The sequence below is a fragment of the Melospiza melodia genome, chromosome 6 (genome assembly GCF_035770615.1).
Source record: "Melospiza melodia melodia isolate bMelMel2 chromosome 6, bMelMel2.pri, whole genome shotgun sequence".
NCBI lineage: Eukaryota > Metazoa > Chordata > Aves > Passeriformes > Passerellidae > Melospiza > Melospiza melodia.
The window spans coordinates 24,341,078-24,358,308 of record NC_086199.1 but is presented as its reverse complement, the minus strand read 5'-3'; the positions used below and the strand labels follow the sequence as shown (position 1 = coordinate 24,358,308).

The window sequence follows — 17,231 nt, the reverse complement described above, 5'->3', positions numbered from 1 at the left end:
TGTCAGTGTTGTCCATTCACACCCGGGAAACAACCCAGCAGTTACTTGTTTTATTTCTCCCACTTGAATTGAGCGGATGAAGTTGCTTTTATTCCACCGACTCTTCCCTTCTGCGAAGGGCAGGTGCTGCTCGCAGGTGCTCCGAGGAGGTCCCACGGGTGGGGGGCTCAGGGGCATCGTGCCCTCTTGCCGGGGGGCTCGGGGCTGTGGGACCCCGCGCAGAGGAGGCTCCGCTGGCCAGGGGACCCTTACACGTCCCCTCGCTCCCGGCTGCAGGGTCCCCGCCGCGTCGCCTCGACAGCCCCTGCCCGGCCGGCGCACCCAGCATCTCCCCCTCGTCCCGGGCCGGGGCCTCCTCACCGCCCAAACTCCGCGTAAATCTTTACAGAGATCCCCCGCAGCCCCCATTTACTCCCCGCTTGTATTTAATGACGCTAAATGAGCCGTTTTCGCTCCCCCGCACGTGGCCGGTCGGAGGTAATTTGCCGAACAGGAAAAGACGAAGTTCCCCTGTAAATTGAGGTGTTCGTCGGAGCCTGGAACCTGAAGCCTGGCGGGGTCCCGCTTTGCCTCTGTCCCGGACGCGGGGCTAAGACACCATCTCTGACAGGAGCAAAAGCCCCGCACCGCCCGGTCCTTCCCTTCTAGCACAGAGCGACCGGTCGGGCTGGAAGGAGACGCTCGCAAGCTCCTCTCTACACATTGCGGGGCGGGGGGATGCACCCTCTTCTCGTGGATCCCATTTTTAGCTTATATTTGCCCTCTGGCTGGGGGTTCCCTGAGCACAGGATTAAAGCAGCAGCAGCAGCAGCAGGGCAGCTAGGCGCTGAACGTAAAACGGGACTCTTCGCCCTGCTGTTGATTTCCAAGTCTTAAAACTGATCACAGAATGTGCGTGCTTTGCGCCGGGGACCCGCGTTTTTAACACGAGCTACATCCCTGTCTTGTCAGTGGCTCGTTCCCCACCGCAGACACCATTTGCCTACGAGAAGAAAGGGGAGGAATACAATCTTGATGGCGAGTGGCGAAAGGGCACACGCTGCATCCGTGACAGGCTCCGCTCCTTATCTCTGAGAGGTTTGGAGCCGCGTCGGTCCGCTTAAACCCTTTTATTACCCACGCCCCAAATATTTCCATTACACACGGTCTGTGCTCCTCAGCTGATATGTGAAACTTGCTGCCTTATCGCTGTCAGTCGATTGATATTTTCCGTGTATAAGCCCAAGGCATTAAATCAATGTCTCCACTCTGCAATGGCATATTCTCTATAGACTAGTCTGTGGGAGACAAGTGAAGTCCTGCTGAAAATTGGCTTCGTCCTGTCTCGATTCTCACGAAGCTCCTCTTGGCAGAAGGAGCGGGCTTTAAATAGGATCCGCCTGCCCAGACCCGGTGCCGAGCAGCCCCGAGCTGCCCCTGGCTGCGGGGGGTCTCTTGGTGTTTGCCGTTTCGGGACATTCAGAAGCGAAGGTGCCACGCAGTCGGGCCATGGGGCAACCGGCCGCACACGGCGACCGGGACAGACCCAGCTCCCCCCCGGCCGCAGGACTCGCTCTCGGCAGCCGGGGGAGGACCTGCGGTGAACGCCCGCCCGACCAGGAGCACCCGCCCGGCACGGCGCGGAGACAGCCCCGCGGCACCCCGAGAGCCGTGCGGCACCTCCGAGCGGGATGGCCGCGGATCCGGCCACGCTTGCAAAGCGGAGGGGCTCTCCCAAGATTCTTTTTTCCCTCCCGTTTTCAGCTGGGTACTAGTGCTGGAGGAATGTAGTGAGATTTCTGGGACGCTGGCTTGGCTTTTCTTTTCTAAGCCGAACCTTAATTTAGTTTGTCGCCGCTGTCCCTAACCCGTCAGGGGGCAATTATGTGATAATGACGAGAATTACACAGTTCTTTTATCTGGCGGCCGTGCACGAACAGGGCTCGGCACAGCGAAATCCGTTCACACTTAAACTCCCCTCCCCCGACAAAGTCTATTGCTGGGGACCAGAGCTCTCCAGCGCGGCTGCTGGTGTCGTTCCGACGGATGGTTCCGAGCCGGAACTGCAAAGCGGGATCTGGGCCTTTCCAGCGGCCGTGGAGCCGCCCTGGGGATGCTCCCCGTGGGCGTCGTCCCGTCCGGCGGAGAAACGCCGAGCCCGGCTGCCGCCGCCCCGGCAGCCCTGGCCGCAAAACACCCAGGAGCTTACATCGCCTCGGGTGGCTTTTTCCTGCCCTCCCTCAACATATCACAGAACCGTGAATTGGGGAAAAAATTAAATTAAAATAAAATAAAGGACATTACCACACACTCAGCTTCACAGGCCGGTGGCATCGCAGCGCCCCGCAAGCGTACCCTGCGGGAGCGTTCCCCGCCTTCCCTCTGCACAAGCCTGGCCGTACAAACCTTTCCTCTCCACATCCACGCTTAAGCACTACGTTTTGATTTTCTTGCACACGGCTCCGTCCTCCATAACCCGCCCCAGAAATTTTGTAAGAAAATAGCAGAAGTATTTAATTGATAACATTTGATTTATTTAAAGTCCTTAACTGCAAATGATCAAAAACATACTTCACGCATTAAATCCTCAGTTATCGTTTTAAATCAAAATATTTTTTTCAATTACAATCACATTTATAAAATTAACAAAATTTCTTAAATTCACGTGTAATTATTTTTTACGGTCATTTAAAGCAATTTCCAGCTGTAAAGAAAGAAAACAATATAAACCATGCAATAAATTAAGAACATTGAAACAGCGAACAGGAATAATAATAAAACCCGTCTGGCTATGCTAACACCGTGTAAAACTGTGGAAAGTGCAATAACACTGGATGAAATAAGCTAACGATGGCGATAATTAAATGGCCACAAAAAAAAATTTATTAGACAACTTTGAAAAGCGGGGAGAGACAGAGCTGTCCTCTTTTCCTTGCATCACTGTAGTAGTCAATGTTTCCTAGGGAAGGGGGGAAATAACCTGGTTATAGATACACAGTTCTAACTGGTACACAATGGATACACTTAAATTAAATAAGTATGTCATCCACATGTTGATGAGAGTTCCTGATGAACTAGAATCTTCAGTAACAGATGGGAAGGGAAAAAAAATCCAACTGGCTGTGACCTTTTGTAACTTTATATTACATCCCAAAATAGGTAACACTTGGAAAAAGATAAGGGTCGCATCCTGCACTCCAAAGCTCCAGTTGGTCCCCTCGGGAGTGCAGGATCCGGCCCGCAGCATCTGGGTTCTATGTGGGTTGTAGTAGCCGAAGGTTTATTTTGCAAGTATCAAAAGGATGATCCGAGAAAGTAAATAGTTCTCTTTTTGCTTAGTGATTCTCTTAGTGTTTTGCTACTTCACAGCAGTATTGTCCTTCAAAGCCTTTTTAATTAAAAAAAAAAGTCTTAAATGTCTACTCGCTTCTTCATCTCCGTATTGTTAAAGTATTGCCACATACCTGTAAACTTACATGAGATTATAGAACACATAAGGGAGGGAGACGAGGGGGCGGAAAGCACAAACAAGTAGTTTACACGCTCAACATTTTTTTCTTCTTTTTAATAACACCCTGCATAGGCTGGGGCGGTCTCCGGGGAGAGGGGCTGGGCGGCAGGGGCCGGAGGGAGTATGTACAAGCGGGACGCGGCCGGCTTTGCAGGAGGTCGTGGTGGATCATAACAACACACAACGCGTTGCGAGACAATTAAAAAGTAACAGTCCTTTGCACGCAGCGTGCGGAAACACCTTGGTCTGTCTCAGGGAAAGCGGGGAGAGAAGCCAGGGAGGGGAGGAGGGGTCTCGGCCTCGGCGGCGGGGGTTGCACAGCTAGGAGGTGTTTAGCACGGGTCTGGAATACACACCTTGGTAGTAGGAGGGCTCTAGGGCCGAGGGCTCGATGCTGCTCCGGCCAGCCATGGAGGCGCTGCCAAGGGGCAGCCCGCCGGGGATGCTGGCCCCGTAAGAGGAATATTGCAGAGCCTGCTCGTAGGCTTTGAAGTCCAGCTTGTGCTGCTGCTCCGAGGAGGACATGAGATTGTTGATGGAAAACGGGTGGTTGAAGGAGTAGTGGGGATCACCCTTGAGGTGGAGCTGGGGTTCGTGGGCTAATGAGTGAGGGGGGTGTGGGACGGAGGCCAAGGTGGGCACAGAGCTGATGGTGGAGGAGGCGGCCGAGGCCGAGGTCTTTAGCTCCGTGCTTGATCCACTGTGGTCCATAGACTGAGGGCTGGTGGACGGGTTGGAGCTGGAGAGAGAGGTGGCCGTGTCCAGCTGCGCAGGTTTGTTGTGGCCTCTGTGCAGGGGGGAGTTGGAGCTTGAATTAGAGGCCCCGGCCTGATCTTTCCTGCCCTCCTGAGTGGCTTTACTGTTCGCCGGCTTCTCGCATTTGAAGCGCTTTTGCCGGCGGAGGTAACAGCCGTTCTCAAACATGTTGCCGGAGTCGGGGTGCAGGGTCCAATAGGAGCCCTTGCCGGGCTTGTCGGGGGACCGGGCCACCTTGACGAAACAGTCATTGAAAGAGAGCGAGTGGCGGATGCTGTTCTGCCAGCGCTGCTGATTCTGTCGGTAGTAGGGGAAAAGGTCCATGATCCACTGGTAGATCTCGCTCAGCGTCAGCATCTTGCTGGGTGCCTGCTGGATGGCCATGGTGATGAGGGAGATGTAGGAGTAGGGTGGCTTGGCGTGGGGGTAGGTCCGCTTGAAGGACTTAGCGTCCCGCGTCCTGCCGAGGTTGGACTGGGTGTAGGCCATGGGGCTCATGCAGGGGTTCATGCCGCCGTAGGGGCTCAGCCCGTTCATGGGGGCCGGCTGCGCAGACATGGCGTTGATGCCCCCGGGGCTCAGCGCCGTGCCCATGGCGGCCACGCCGGCCGGCATGCCGTTCACGGGCCCCGCCGAGCCTGCCGGCATGCCGGCCACGGCGCCGGGACTCAGCCCAGCCCCCAGCCCCGGATTGGCGTAGGACATGTTGAAGGAGCTGGAGGTCATGTTGCCGCTTGTCGTCATGGTGTTCATGGTCATGTAGGTGTTCATGGTGTTCATGGAGCCCAGCCCCGAGTTCATGTTGCTCACGGGCACCGAGGAATAGGCCTAGGGCAGCGAGACAAAGAGACGGAGTTAGAGAGGAGAGAGGTGTGGCAGGACCCCGTAGGGGCCGGATCCGCCCGCCTGGCCCAGCCAGCCGTGCGAACGTCCTGCTGCGGGACGCCGGCCGCTTCCCCGACACCAGGGAAAAAGCTTCCCCCAAGCCGCACGGAAAGGCAGCTGCTTCCATGAAAAGCCTGTTTCATATCTCTATACATTTATAAGCAAACACGGAGCGGAGGTGCTCTCTCCGGACGTGCTGCCGGTTACCGGCGTGTCGCAGCTTGCGCGGGCTGCGCCGGGACCAGCGGGGCGCACGGACCGACCGCCTTCCCCGAGCGGAGCCGGGCTGCGCGCTCGGACTGCCCCGGCACGACGTGTTCTCTCCGGCGTGTTCCCGCTTTTTGTTTTTATGTGTCCTGTCTCGCTAGTTAAGTACTTAAACTCATCAGAGTACTGAAATTGGTGGGCATACACTGTTTGCGCTAAGGAGAAAGACTGCTTGTATTTTCTGAGAAAAATCTCACGCATGTCTCCCTTCCCGCAATAATTTCAATTTCTTTTCTAAGAAACATACAAGATGTAATAATATCTTGTTGCAAAATAATTTTAAAAACCGCCACCCAAACCAAACAGGTCTTGTTGGCCTGTTTTATCTGTAGAAAGCTTCCCTCGTCTACATTTTCTATCAAAACAGTCTTTAAATTAAAGTTAAAAAAAAAATCAATCAACCAACCAATCAAACACCAAAACTATCTCAAAGTATGAAAAGCTTGAACTCCTCCTCTCTGAGATTTTTTACAATTGCACAACGTGGAAAAAATTGAAGCACCCTAACACATAATACAACTCTTAAAAAAGGCACAGCCGGAGAGCTTGAATTTGTGCTTTCCACTATGGCATCTGATTTAACAGGAGAGAGAAAGACGTCTCCAGTTTACTCGAACTACAGCTAATATGGCTAAGAAAAGGAGGTTTAAGCAACGGTTAAATATTTAAAACTCATTTCTGATCCTCACAATTTTCACGAACTTATAAACGCACTTTTGATTTAGAGGATCACGTTAATTATTTGACATGGTAGAGCGCAGCTGGGTTTCCCACGTTGCATTCTTGCAGTTATTCAAATTAAATGGCAAGAGGTGAGGAAAGATTGAAGTTTAAAAAAATAGTAAAAGCGAAGTTCCCTTAACTTTATGTTTGTGGACAGTGCTTATAAGCGAGGAAAAATGAGTCTGGAAACTGCACATAATTAGGATGACCCTCGTTTGCCCTTAGCCGACTTTCCTTTATTAAAGGAGATGCCAGCCGGGTGACACGTATCTGCCTGTGTCCGCGTGGCCCTTGGGCGCGTGTGCCAGCCTCGGGTGCGGGACGAGGCGTGGGGACTGCGGAGCCGTGTGTCCGGGTGTGCTGATGCAATGCCCGGCTGCGCACACCCAGGTGCTGCCTCGCTGCCGCACTTCCTCAAAACGGCTCCTTCCAGGGCGGGAATCCTGGCGCGGCTGCCCGTGCTGCCGGGCGCTGGCTTCTCCGGGACCCCCGTTGCAGAGCCTCAGCGGCACAGCGCGGAGCCCAGGCCCCACAGGGCCGAGGGGCCCCGAGGTTAGGCTCCGGGCTCTGCCGCGGCCCTCTCCTCCGCCGCAGCCGCGGGCGCTTGGGCCGGTTCTCCTCCACCTTATGGACGGCGCTGTCAAACGGGCGCGGGGAGCGGTAGCGCCCGCCGCGGTCCGGACCGGTCCGGGCGGGGGGCGGCGGGCCCGGTGCGGGCCCCCTCCCGGCCCGGCTCTCGGCAGCGCCGCCAGCCGGCCCGCGGCAGCAGCGCACGCCTTGGGCAGCCCGTCCGCAAAGTACGGACAAACGGCTGGTCTTCCCCCTGCTTTCCTTTCCCCCGGCCTTAACAGGTGAGGGCCCGCTGCTGCCGAGTGGAGAGGCCGGCGGTCCCGCCGAGAAGCTCGGGGAAGGCGCTGCCCCAGACCAGGACGCGCTGGCGTCCGTCTCCCTCGGCCCCTGCCATCTGCCGGGAAGGCGGCGGGTGCCGGCGGCGCGGCCAGTGCTCTGCCCCGAGCCAAGAGTTTACAGGGTGCTTTTGTGCCCGCCGCGAGAGAAGATTACGCCTCTTAGATGAGATCAAGGGCTGCCCCCGGCCCTCCTGGCGGGCTCGCAGCCGCCCCGAGTCTTCCCCAAACGCCTCCAGGGCTCCTGGAAGCTATGTTTTCCTTGGGGAAGCCAAGCCAGTTTCGGCGCCGGAGGGAGGGGGAGGTACGTTTGCGTTGGCAGGATCTGGACTGCAAACCGATTCCTCCGATTGCTGCCCCCTCCAGACCCCTAGCCACCCCCAGGTCGTCCCCTCCCTTGCACAGGGGCAGCAGCGAAGCCAGACCCTGGGATTTACTCACCTCCTGAGTGTCGGCGTAGTAGCTGTTCCAGTCGCTGGTTTCATGCCCTTCCATTTTCACAGTCCCTAACATTATGGAGCCAACCTGCCCGGTGTAACCATCCAGCCTTCTTGCAAGCGAGCGACGGGCAGCAGGAAAAGAGCCCGAAAGCCCGACCTAGCAGGAAGCCAGCTCTCAGGAGGGGCGGGGGGTGCTGAATTCTGCTCTATAACCAGCCAAAAAGGAGGCAGGGAGCGGTGTGGGGCGAGACAGTTGAGAAAGTGAGGAAGTGCGGCTGGGATGTGAGTGGAGTTGAGCTGATGTGGATCTTACGTCGCAGAAGTACCCACCTCCTCCTCCTCCTCTCCCCATTTGTCCGCCGCACAAAGGCGTTCGCACCTACAAAGCCGGAGATGCACCTGCAAACAAGGCAGTCCCCCTCGCCTGCAACTCCCCCCGGGCGGCACTTTATTTGCAAAGCTGCGTAATTGGTTTAAGCTTGTGGGGAAAGAAGGAGAGACAGAGGTGGGAGAGGGGGACAGAGGGGGGCGGGGGCCGGGACGGGATGGGACGGGGGACGGGCACGACCACCCTTTCAGGTGGACAGGACAAATGATAGGAGGGATAGGGGGAAATAAAATGAGGCAGATGAAGGAAGGGCAGCCCCTTCTATTTGAAGAGAACGCAAAAGGCCATCCAGCCTTAAACCCCTGAGATTAGAGGCAATATTTACTAAAGGCCTGTAGATGCTCCTTTAACTTGATGGCCGGGACGTGCTTCAAAGTTCCGAGTCCTGAAGTCCGCAGGTTCCCCCCTCTCCCGCCCGTCACTCCACAGCTGGTTCCCGCTGTGAAGGGTCCCTCCAGGCCCTGCCGCAGTGCCCCACGTTCCCACCGCCCTCGGGGCAGGGCATCGGGTTGGGCGCTCCGGGCTGCGAGCAGGAGGCTCGGCTCCGTGCTCCCCAAAGCCCTCCCAACCCTCCTCCCACCACAACCCCCCCTTCCTCAGGGCTAAAATAGCCCTTCAAACGGGGTGCCGTCCTATGTTGATGGTGATAATGATATTGCTTTTTCGGGTGCCTTATGTTCAGAAACCATGCGAGTCACCGTGTTGAGACATAATACTATGGGCTCCCAATAAATACGGACAGAGGCCTGAATGCGGATCCACTGATATTAACCTCCACTTGGCAAACATCAGGTGAGTCACTTGAACCATTTTATATCTTTACTGTGGAAAGCCTTCAGCCCAGAAGGCTCATTTGGAAGCTTTCTCTGATGCCAGAAGCCCAGAAGCAGCAATAATAGGTAGTGAGTATCTAATTTCCAACTTCTTGCTTATTGACCTGATTTCTCACAACGAACAGGGGAGGAGGATTCTACACAGGCTGGTAAAAGGTAAAAAACACCGATAAAACAAACTGACATTGGAAAAAGCTTTTTAGTATTATGGAAGGAATCTCTCAGTCTTTGCAGAGGGATCAAACATTTTCTGTCCTGTCCGGCTCTTCGAGCCTATGTCAACACCACGGACTTTTCTTAGGTTTCTCTATCCTATCCCTTGTGAGTTCGTTCCACCTAGCTACTAGAACTTTTATCACCTGATACTAGAAAACAAAAACCAAAAAGTCAAAACAAAACAAAACAAAAAGTCTACATCACCAACCAGCAGCTAATAGCCCTTCCCCCCCCAAACAACTTTTCCAACAGTGGGAATTTGAAGGGGAAATAAAGCTTCTTGGGATTTTGAAAAAGGCTTGCACATCATACCACACAAACTATAATACACAAACTATAATTCACACCTGGGTATGAATTTCAGCTTGACGTGTTTATCCTTCAATATTGCCACAGTTGCTTCCACTGTGATTTGTTCTCGAGTGATCTGTGGAAATGTCACCCCCACAAACAGGATTTTAAAGTTTCTTATAGAGGCACAGAATTCAAATGACGAGATACAGCATATCTCTGCCACTACAAATATGTTTTAACTTGTTCTCTGAATGCATTTTCTGTTACCCCTTTCTTTGTTCTTTCTCTCCTTTATTTTTTTTTTAAATTTTTTATTTTTTTTTATCTGGCAACAGAATTAAGTCAAATCCTCGAAACATACAAAACTCTGGAATCAACAGAGGAGAACAACAAATGAAAATATGTCTTGAAGGAAATAAAATATATAAAAGCACTGGATTAAACCCCTGCTTTCTCAAATGGTCAAATTACACCCATGGAAATTGGGACAAACCCCAGTGGAATATCTAAGAAATATTAGAATGATGTATGCATCCTTCCTCTTTTCCTAGTGGAAGCGGTGTATTATATGTCTGAAAACAGAGACCCTTCGGTGGCGGCTTGCCCATTTCAGCGTTTGAGGTGTGTGGAGTGTGGTTCCCCCCTGGCAGCCCGGCCGCATGCGGGGATGCTGGCAGCAGTGCAGCTGCCCCACAGACCCCGCTGCCGGCACCCCCCCGCTGGGTGACCTCGGGGCGGTGCTGCTCGCGTTCCAGAGCCCAGCCCCGCGGGAGCAACACCCGACGGGACGCCGGGCGGCCCAAGCTGGGTCACTCCGTACCTGGAAAAAAGGGCAGGCACTAAGCCTGCCACGCTCATCGGATGCTGCCACAAACCACGGAGGCGTTTCACCGGGCGGAGCAAACGTGGAGCCGGCAAAGCCGCCCTGCGGGCCGGCCGCCCCCAGGCCGCCCCGGCTGGGATGCCCGCGGCCCGGGAGGGGAGGGGAGCCGCCGCTTGTGCAAAGCCTCAGCGCCTCCTGTTGTCCGGCTGCGGGCTTAGCTCCCTCCCGAGGTTGCTCCCAGAGGTGAGAGCACAGGCTCTTCTCTTAATCTGCTTAGCGCCTCTCGACTTGGTGTATAATAAGCAAGCCCTAGTCAGAGCCAGCCGCTGCTGGAAATTCTCTTCGGTCCGGTTGCTGTGGTGCAGCCCTGGTGGAGAAAATCCTCCCTTAAGTCCAGAAGAGGGTCAGGACGCCTCTGCCCACAGCCACAGGAAAAAGCGGGTATTTTGGTAGTTGCCCTTGCCCTGTACTTGAGCTTTTATGTGGTGAAGCCCTATGTAGGATGCTCTGCGAGTCCAGCGGGATTTTTCAGTATCCTTTGCAGCAGGCTCAGCAGAGAAGCACTCTCCCAGGATGCGGGACGCTGTGTAGTAGCCAGGAGCTCTCCAGTCGCGCCTAGCTGATGGGGTTTTCAGGAGTCAGGTTAGTAGCACTGCCCCTAATTACACAGCACCTTTCCCCAGCTCTCGTTCGAGTAGCATCAGTTTCTGTACACTTTTTGTTTGTTTGTTTCTTTTTTTCTTTCTTTGGTTTTTAAATTTTTTTTCAGGACGAGCTTTTAGTGCAACCTGGAGAAAGTGCAGGCTGAGGTGAGCTTTACCCGGCTACATGGGATCAGGGTCTCAGCTCATTGCTCCACAAGTGCGCTCTGCCAACGGTGCAAACATAGAGCCTGACCTAAAAAATACCGAAATATGTTTGTGGAGCGGGGGCAGGACTTCCAGGGGAGACCGTGTTACCAGCGCTGTCAGGAAGACCTGGGCCCCGCAAAGGCCGCTCAGCAAGAGTCTGAGTTTTGGGAATCGCTTTCTGGCCCCTGGGAAGGGGCTTCCCGCAGCTGCTGGAGGATCGGAGCCGGCCCCGGCGCGGCGCTGCCCACGGGCCGGAGCTCCCTGGGGCCCAGCGCCGCCCGGGAGCGCCGCCCGCAGGCTCTCTCCCACCCGTGGGCCGGGGCAAGCGGCGGGAGCTTTAATTTTAACGCGGAGCGCTGTTTCAGTCAGTTCCCCCTGGCAGCAGCAGCATCTGCCGGCCCTTCGCTTTGACTTGCAGGGGCTTTCTCTATTCTATCCAAATTATCATCGTCTTTTGAACGAGATTCTCTCGGCAGTGCTTGCGCGGGCCAGGCGTTTAGCTCGGGAAGGAGCTGTGAGGTTATCTCCGCATCGGTATGCATTCCCTGCCCTGTCCTTACATCCTTCTTTTCCTTTGCCTGGATCTGTCTCCTGCAGAGGCTCCCTCACACCCGGCTTTCCAGACTGGCCCAAGACTGTACAGCGGGTCCCCGAAAACACCGTGGGACCCCAGCCTCCCCCACGATGGGAAATCTGTCTTCCCGTCTGTTTCCAACCTGAAATCCCATCCCATTCAAGCGGGCAAACAGTGACCGTCTGGGAGCGTGCCTGTGCCCAGAGCCGGGTGCTTTGGACCGGGAGGGATCGTGGGTGCTCCGGGAGCGGGGGTAGGTGGCTGCCGGCAGCGCCTCTCCTTCTCGCCACAGAGAAGGCGTCCGGTCGGGGGGCTGTTTTCCCTCCCTGCCTCCGCCCCTGACACAGGCACGGCCGCCCTGGTTCTACGCTCCTGTGGCTGAGGTCTCATTGAGAAGAGCCCGTGGGGGTCCCCCAGACACGGCCGGAAGAGCCCCCGTCGGGGCGGCCGCTCCCGCGCCCCTGCCCCCGGAGCTCAGGGGCGAGCAGGCGGCTTTTCACCGTCCTCTCGCTGGGGAGCGGGGCCCGGGCAGAGAGGGCACTGCATGGGGTCATGATTTGCTTCTGAGCTTTTGCTAAGTGAGAATATTCTTCCAGTCTTCGACCGTGACGATCAAGTGGCCTCCTTCTTGCGGCCGGCCCAAGGTAGGGCACCCCTTTTCCTACAGCCCCTCTTGCTGCCCAGGAGCCGTGCTCTGGTTCTCCAGGGCGGGCTAGACGTGCCCTCCCCGCCGCACCATCCTCAGCAGGAAGGGCCGGGCGGCTCACCCCCCTCGCCCGGGCACTGCCCGCTGCCGGGCCCTCGGCCGCGCCTTCCCAGCCCCCTAGGCCGCCGGGCGCAGGGGCTGCGGGGCCCGGGCAGTGTCACCCGGGGGCCCGAGGGAGCGCGGCCCCTCCGAGGCCCCCTGAGGCCCCTCCGAGGCCCGGTCCCGCCGCGACCGCGCCCTCGGTGCCCGGGCAGTGCTCCCGGGGGCGCCGGGCCTGCGGGCCCTCACGGGTCACGCTCAGGGCCGCGCTCCTTTCATGGCCGCTCTGCCAGGCCCTGGAGACATTGTGTAGCTCGTTACAACACTGATGTTCCGTTGCAGGCTTTATTTATTTTATTTTATTTTATTTTATTTTATTTTATTTTATTTTATTTTATTTTATTTTATTTTATTTTATTTTATTTTATTTTATTTTATTTTACTTAATATCATTTTATTATTTCATTTCATTTCATTTTATTCTATATTTTCAGTGCAATTCATTGCATTTCATTTTCTAGGCATCCTGCAGAGCTGATATCATAAGACTTGAATGACGTAACAAATAACATCCCACCATCTGAAAATACTCATGTATCTGACCAATTAAAGGAGAAATAGGAACAAATAATGAAATGAACAATTATGAATGTTGATATCCAGTGGTTACAGTGATGAGAATAAGGGAGATTCTGTTTTGTGTTCTTTTGGAGTTTTTTTCCTATAGTGTAATAAAAGAGTTCTTAACTATGTAAATCATTACCCATCATAAACAACCAGATTATTTTCGCTAATATGGTTAGAGGTATGTATGCTCTTTCCAGAACTCCAGCTGGCAGGATGCCCACACTTCATCATGTGATTGATCAAGTGTGTTTTACTTTAGCTGTTACCAGAATAAATCCAGTTGATAATTATAATTTGATTCAAGAGCAGTCATGTAGGTATTTATTTCAGTTATAGTTTGTTTTACTTATGTTATGATATACTGAAACAGAATGTAAATGCTTCTGTCATGTATTTCAATCAGTGTGTCTGTTCTTGTTCAATTACTTGATATATTTTTGAAAATCTTGCTTGGTTTATTTTGTTTTAAAGGGTGCGTTGTTTTATAGCAGCCACAGTACTATGGCATGAAAGAAATACTATCAGAAGAGATGGGAATATGATTATGCACAGATAAACACAAGTACTTAGATGTCACGCACTTTGTAGAACCTCCCCCACATTCCAAAAATGGTGTTTCAGGATATATACAGATTTTTGCTGCAAGCAGAGAAAGCAAACTAAGGCAGTGAGTGCAGTTAATCTAAACAAACTGGTATAAGAAACAATGTTTGATAGGAGATGCGCCTATGCATGAATTCTAGAATTATTTCTTTGTTAAAGTTGCCTCAGTAATTTAATGGGCCAAAATCTGCCTCCCCTGCCCCAACAATATCTGCCACTGGAATCAAAGGTATTTCCACTCTCCAATAGCCTTGTTTCTCCAAAACCTGCAGTGAGTTATCTTTGAGAATATCCGCTTTCCTGATAAAAACCCATATCTATGTATTGGACAATAGATTCAGAGGTGATCAGCTCTTTGTAATAAACATCTTAATATACTACCCCAGTTCCTTTGCAAGCTGACTTTCCAATGCAGGAGGTAGACTTGGTTTGATACCTTTAATTTTGAGCGATGGAGAGTGAAGGAATGCTACTTTCTTTCACTGCATATCAACATATATTCAAATTGTTTGCTATCTTCTACTTTACCTGCAAAAACTATTCATTTCACTGTCTCTGTCTCTACAGTAGTTCTGCATAAAAGCATTGAGAGATACCAGTATCCATTCTAGATGGCTTCCTTGCCCGACAGTTCTGAAGAATTAAATGTTCAAAATAAAGGCTGGCTTATTTAAAGCCCTCCTCAGGGAGCAGTTCCACAGTGTTATCCAGCTTGCAGTTCCTAGAGCATAAATTAATTCAAGCTGCATTCACTGCTCATTTTCTTGAGCTGTATTAAAAAGGACAATGAGCAATTGTGGGGTGTGTAGCAGCATTTTCACAGATATAGAAACACTGGCTATTTACTCCATTACAGGACATAACCTGGGTATAGCAAAAATGATGCTGGAAAAGGATGACCAGAAACCCTAACACAATCTGTAGTTTTACTCTGAAATATGAGAGTGTGAGTATTAACTGGTAACACCCAAAGTCATGAGATCCATAAAGTAGTATAGTCAACCAGTGCCTATGAAAAGTAGAGGAAGGTCTGGATTTAGTGAAATGTTAGGACTTCCCAGAGGAAGAAGCTGGTTCAGTATTTTGAAGAGTGGTTCATCATTCCAGCAGCTGATCTAAGCTTCTGCTGCTGCTTCAAGTACTTCAAGGGTGAATTTGAAATCTGCTGAATAGTTTAAAGAGACTGAAATCATGAAGATTATTTAGATCACTACATGGCTTCCATCACTTGGGTTCAGTTCTCTGTGCAGCTACAGGAAAGACAAGGTAAGAATCAGATTTAATTCATTCCTCCTCCATCCCTTTCTAGCCAACAAGGCAGCTGCTGAAATGTTTCTGCTGTGCATGTAGTTTCAGGTTTACTCCTTTTTATGTGTTAAGGTGGGATGATTGAGAGGGAATCTAACATCTGAACTTTCCTTCAGTTCCTCCTAAAGAGAAAACTCCTCTCTTCCATCCAAACAATTTCATAGGTCATCAGTTGGCTTTGCCATTATCCATTGAACAAGCCATTTTCCCCTTTTCAGGATCTATGAATATTTGCTCCAAAATCTATCAATTCCCAGAAATCCTTTAAATCTTTTCAAACATTATCCTTAGAGGTATCTGGAACTTCAGCCTCTGCAGGCAACTCTCCCTGCCCTTTGAGGGGTATTTCTTTTTGTTGCTGTGATGTGAAGATTTTTCTTGTGATTAAGTGAGATTGTTATGTCCACCAAAACTGAGTCTTCAGCTGTGAAACCTGAGATCTACAAACACATTGTATCTACACCTATGTATTCCCTACCAAGCTGTTGTCCTAAGAGAACATAAGAGTTGGACTGGAATGGCCAATTGGAAACCTGCTGTATTAGCTGAAAGACAATGGAGAGTAGAGATATATCTTTGATACCATCAAATATAATCAAATTTTAAAACTAAAGCAAGCCCAATCCCACAATCCCAGAAAAGACCTTGTTAGGTGTTTAGCTGTAATTTCTGTTTATTGCTTACAGGCTTATTCAACGCCAGGGATGTCTCTGACCTTGTGCCTATAATAACAGCCATGTGCGATGGCCTTCCAGAAGTAACTCATGTAATTTCTCTTGGGCTATATAATAAATTAGCATGTACTTGGAAACTTTACTGTCATGTCATGCTAAAAATAAATCTGTGAATCATTATCACTCAAAATGACCAAGTGATTTTCTCATTGTATTGATCTTCTCCTTATAAATATGTTTTATAATAGAGAGCTTCATCTTGTTCTCAACTTTTTTATTTATATCTATTTTGAATTACATTATATTATATTAGGAAATGCCAATGTTCTTAAATGAGGAGGGGAGAAAAAAAAGACAAAGCCCAAAATCCTAGGAGGAAGAAAAAATGTTAACTATTTCTGCTGGCATGGCACTGGCAAATACAGATATCTTACAATCATAATGGAGATTAGTAGAGCTGGGTGTGCATATTTGTTATGGATCAAAGATAGGATATAGTGATTAGAAGAATGACAATGCTTTCAACACTCACAAAGGGATTGAATGTGTGATTTATAATACTAATTCCACAAAACCTTTCCATGGCTGCTTACTGCACAAGGGATTCAATATAGATTGATCACTGGGAAAAAAAAGTATTTCCTTCAGCTCAGCTGGATGCAACTAACAAAAAGTCTTTTCAGTATTGACACTGTCTGATTTAAGAGATAACCCCTCTGCCATTTACTATTCTGCTACAGATTACTGTCCTCACAGTGTAACTGTCAGAGAACTTTTTGTGCTACATTCCCAATGCCCCAAATTCAGAATTTTACCTTATAATTAATCCATTTACTCTGATTATTTATGGCCATTTTATATATTTACCTTGCAGAAATGTTAAACATGTTGATGCCCCGGAAAAGCAAAGAGTAGCCTGTTCTGAGTATACATACCTCTGATTTTGTCTTTATTATCAGTCAGAAGCACAGATTCAGTTATGAGTTTACCACTGGTTCTATTAGGGGACCTTAGACAGTCATTCAGTCTCTCTTTGTTCTAGTTTCTAAAATGGAATAATGTTACTTGGATGTCATGGTGAAAATGTATTTGTAAATATGCAGCTATTCTTTTTGAACTGTGACATTGGGGAATAGTTTTGAGCACGTGTACAGTCATTCTGAGGCAGACGGGATTGGTGCTTTGGCTGTAGCACAGCAGAAGGGAGAATGCAGCACCCCCCTGCAGGGCTGGGGAGCTCTGGACTATGACATGGTCAAAGATTGTCACAGCCAGCTGGAAAAGGATACCAAGGTGAGGCTTAGCATGTAGAGTCAAACTAGGTGTGAGCCACAGAGTTGGCAAAGTAGTTATGCTCTTACTTTCCTTTAAACAAGAACTGCTCATCTTTCCAAGGTCTCTCTGTGGTATTTTCTCAAGAGCCCATTGCAGGCCGTAGGTATTTCATAGGCACCATGCTGTCCTGATTTCAGGTTGCCTAAATGAAGGTGGCTGTTGGAAGCATGATTAACTCCAGTTGCCTCCCAGTGTCTGTGGGGCACTATGTGCATCTCAGTCTATCATGTGCTTGGATCCTGGAAGTGATGTGCACTGGGGGTGGGACTTCCTACATGACATGGACTCAGACAATGTCAGAGATGAGGAATTGCATTTTTTAATTTCTCCAACCAACTGAACAATTTTTTAATGATTGCTTTTCTTCCTAAGAAGGAAAAAATTTCCTTATAACATTAATAGACTAATAACTTAGATAACACAATTTATATGACATTAGAAAGCTTAGTGATCTGGTGAGGTCTAATTATGAAAAATAATAATGTGTACCCAGG

At 50.8% G+C, this 17,231-nt stretch overlaps 1 protein-coding gene and 1 long non-coding RNA gene across 2 annotated transcripts; one reads left to right on the top strand and one right to left on the bottom strand.

Annotated features, from left to right (window-relative positions):
* Positions 1 to 2,839: 2,839 nt before the first annotated feature.
* FOXA1 (forkhead box A1) lies at positions 2,840 to 7,871 on the bottom strand. Its single transcript, XM_063160343.1, has 2 exons — positions 7,468 to 7,871; positions 2,840 to 5,074 (listed from the first exon to the last, which is right to left on the bottom strand). Exons 1-2 carry the CDS (start codon positions 7,537 to 7,539, stop codon positions 3,812 to 3,814), a joined length of 1,335 nt encoding a protein of 444 aa, XP_063016413.1. The 5' UTR covers positions 7,540 to 7,871; the 3' UTR covers positions 2,840 to 3,811.
* On the top strand, positions 7,831 to 9,640 carry LOC134420307 (uncharacterized). Its single transcript, XR_010028303.1, has 3 exons — positions 7,831 to 7,971; positions 8,537 to 8,646; positions 9,533 to 9,640. It is a non-coding gene; the product is annotated as an uncharacterized LOC134420307 (long non-coding RNA).
* Positions 9,641 to 17,231: the final 7,591 nt, after the last annotated feature.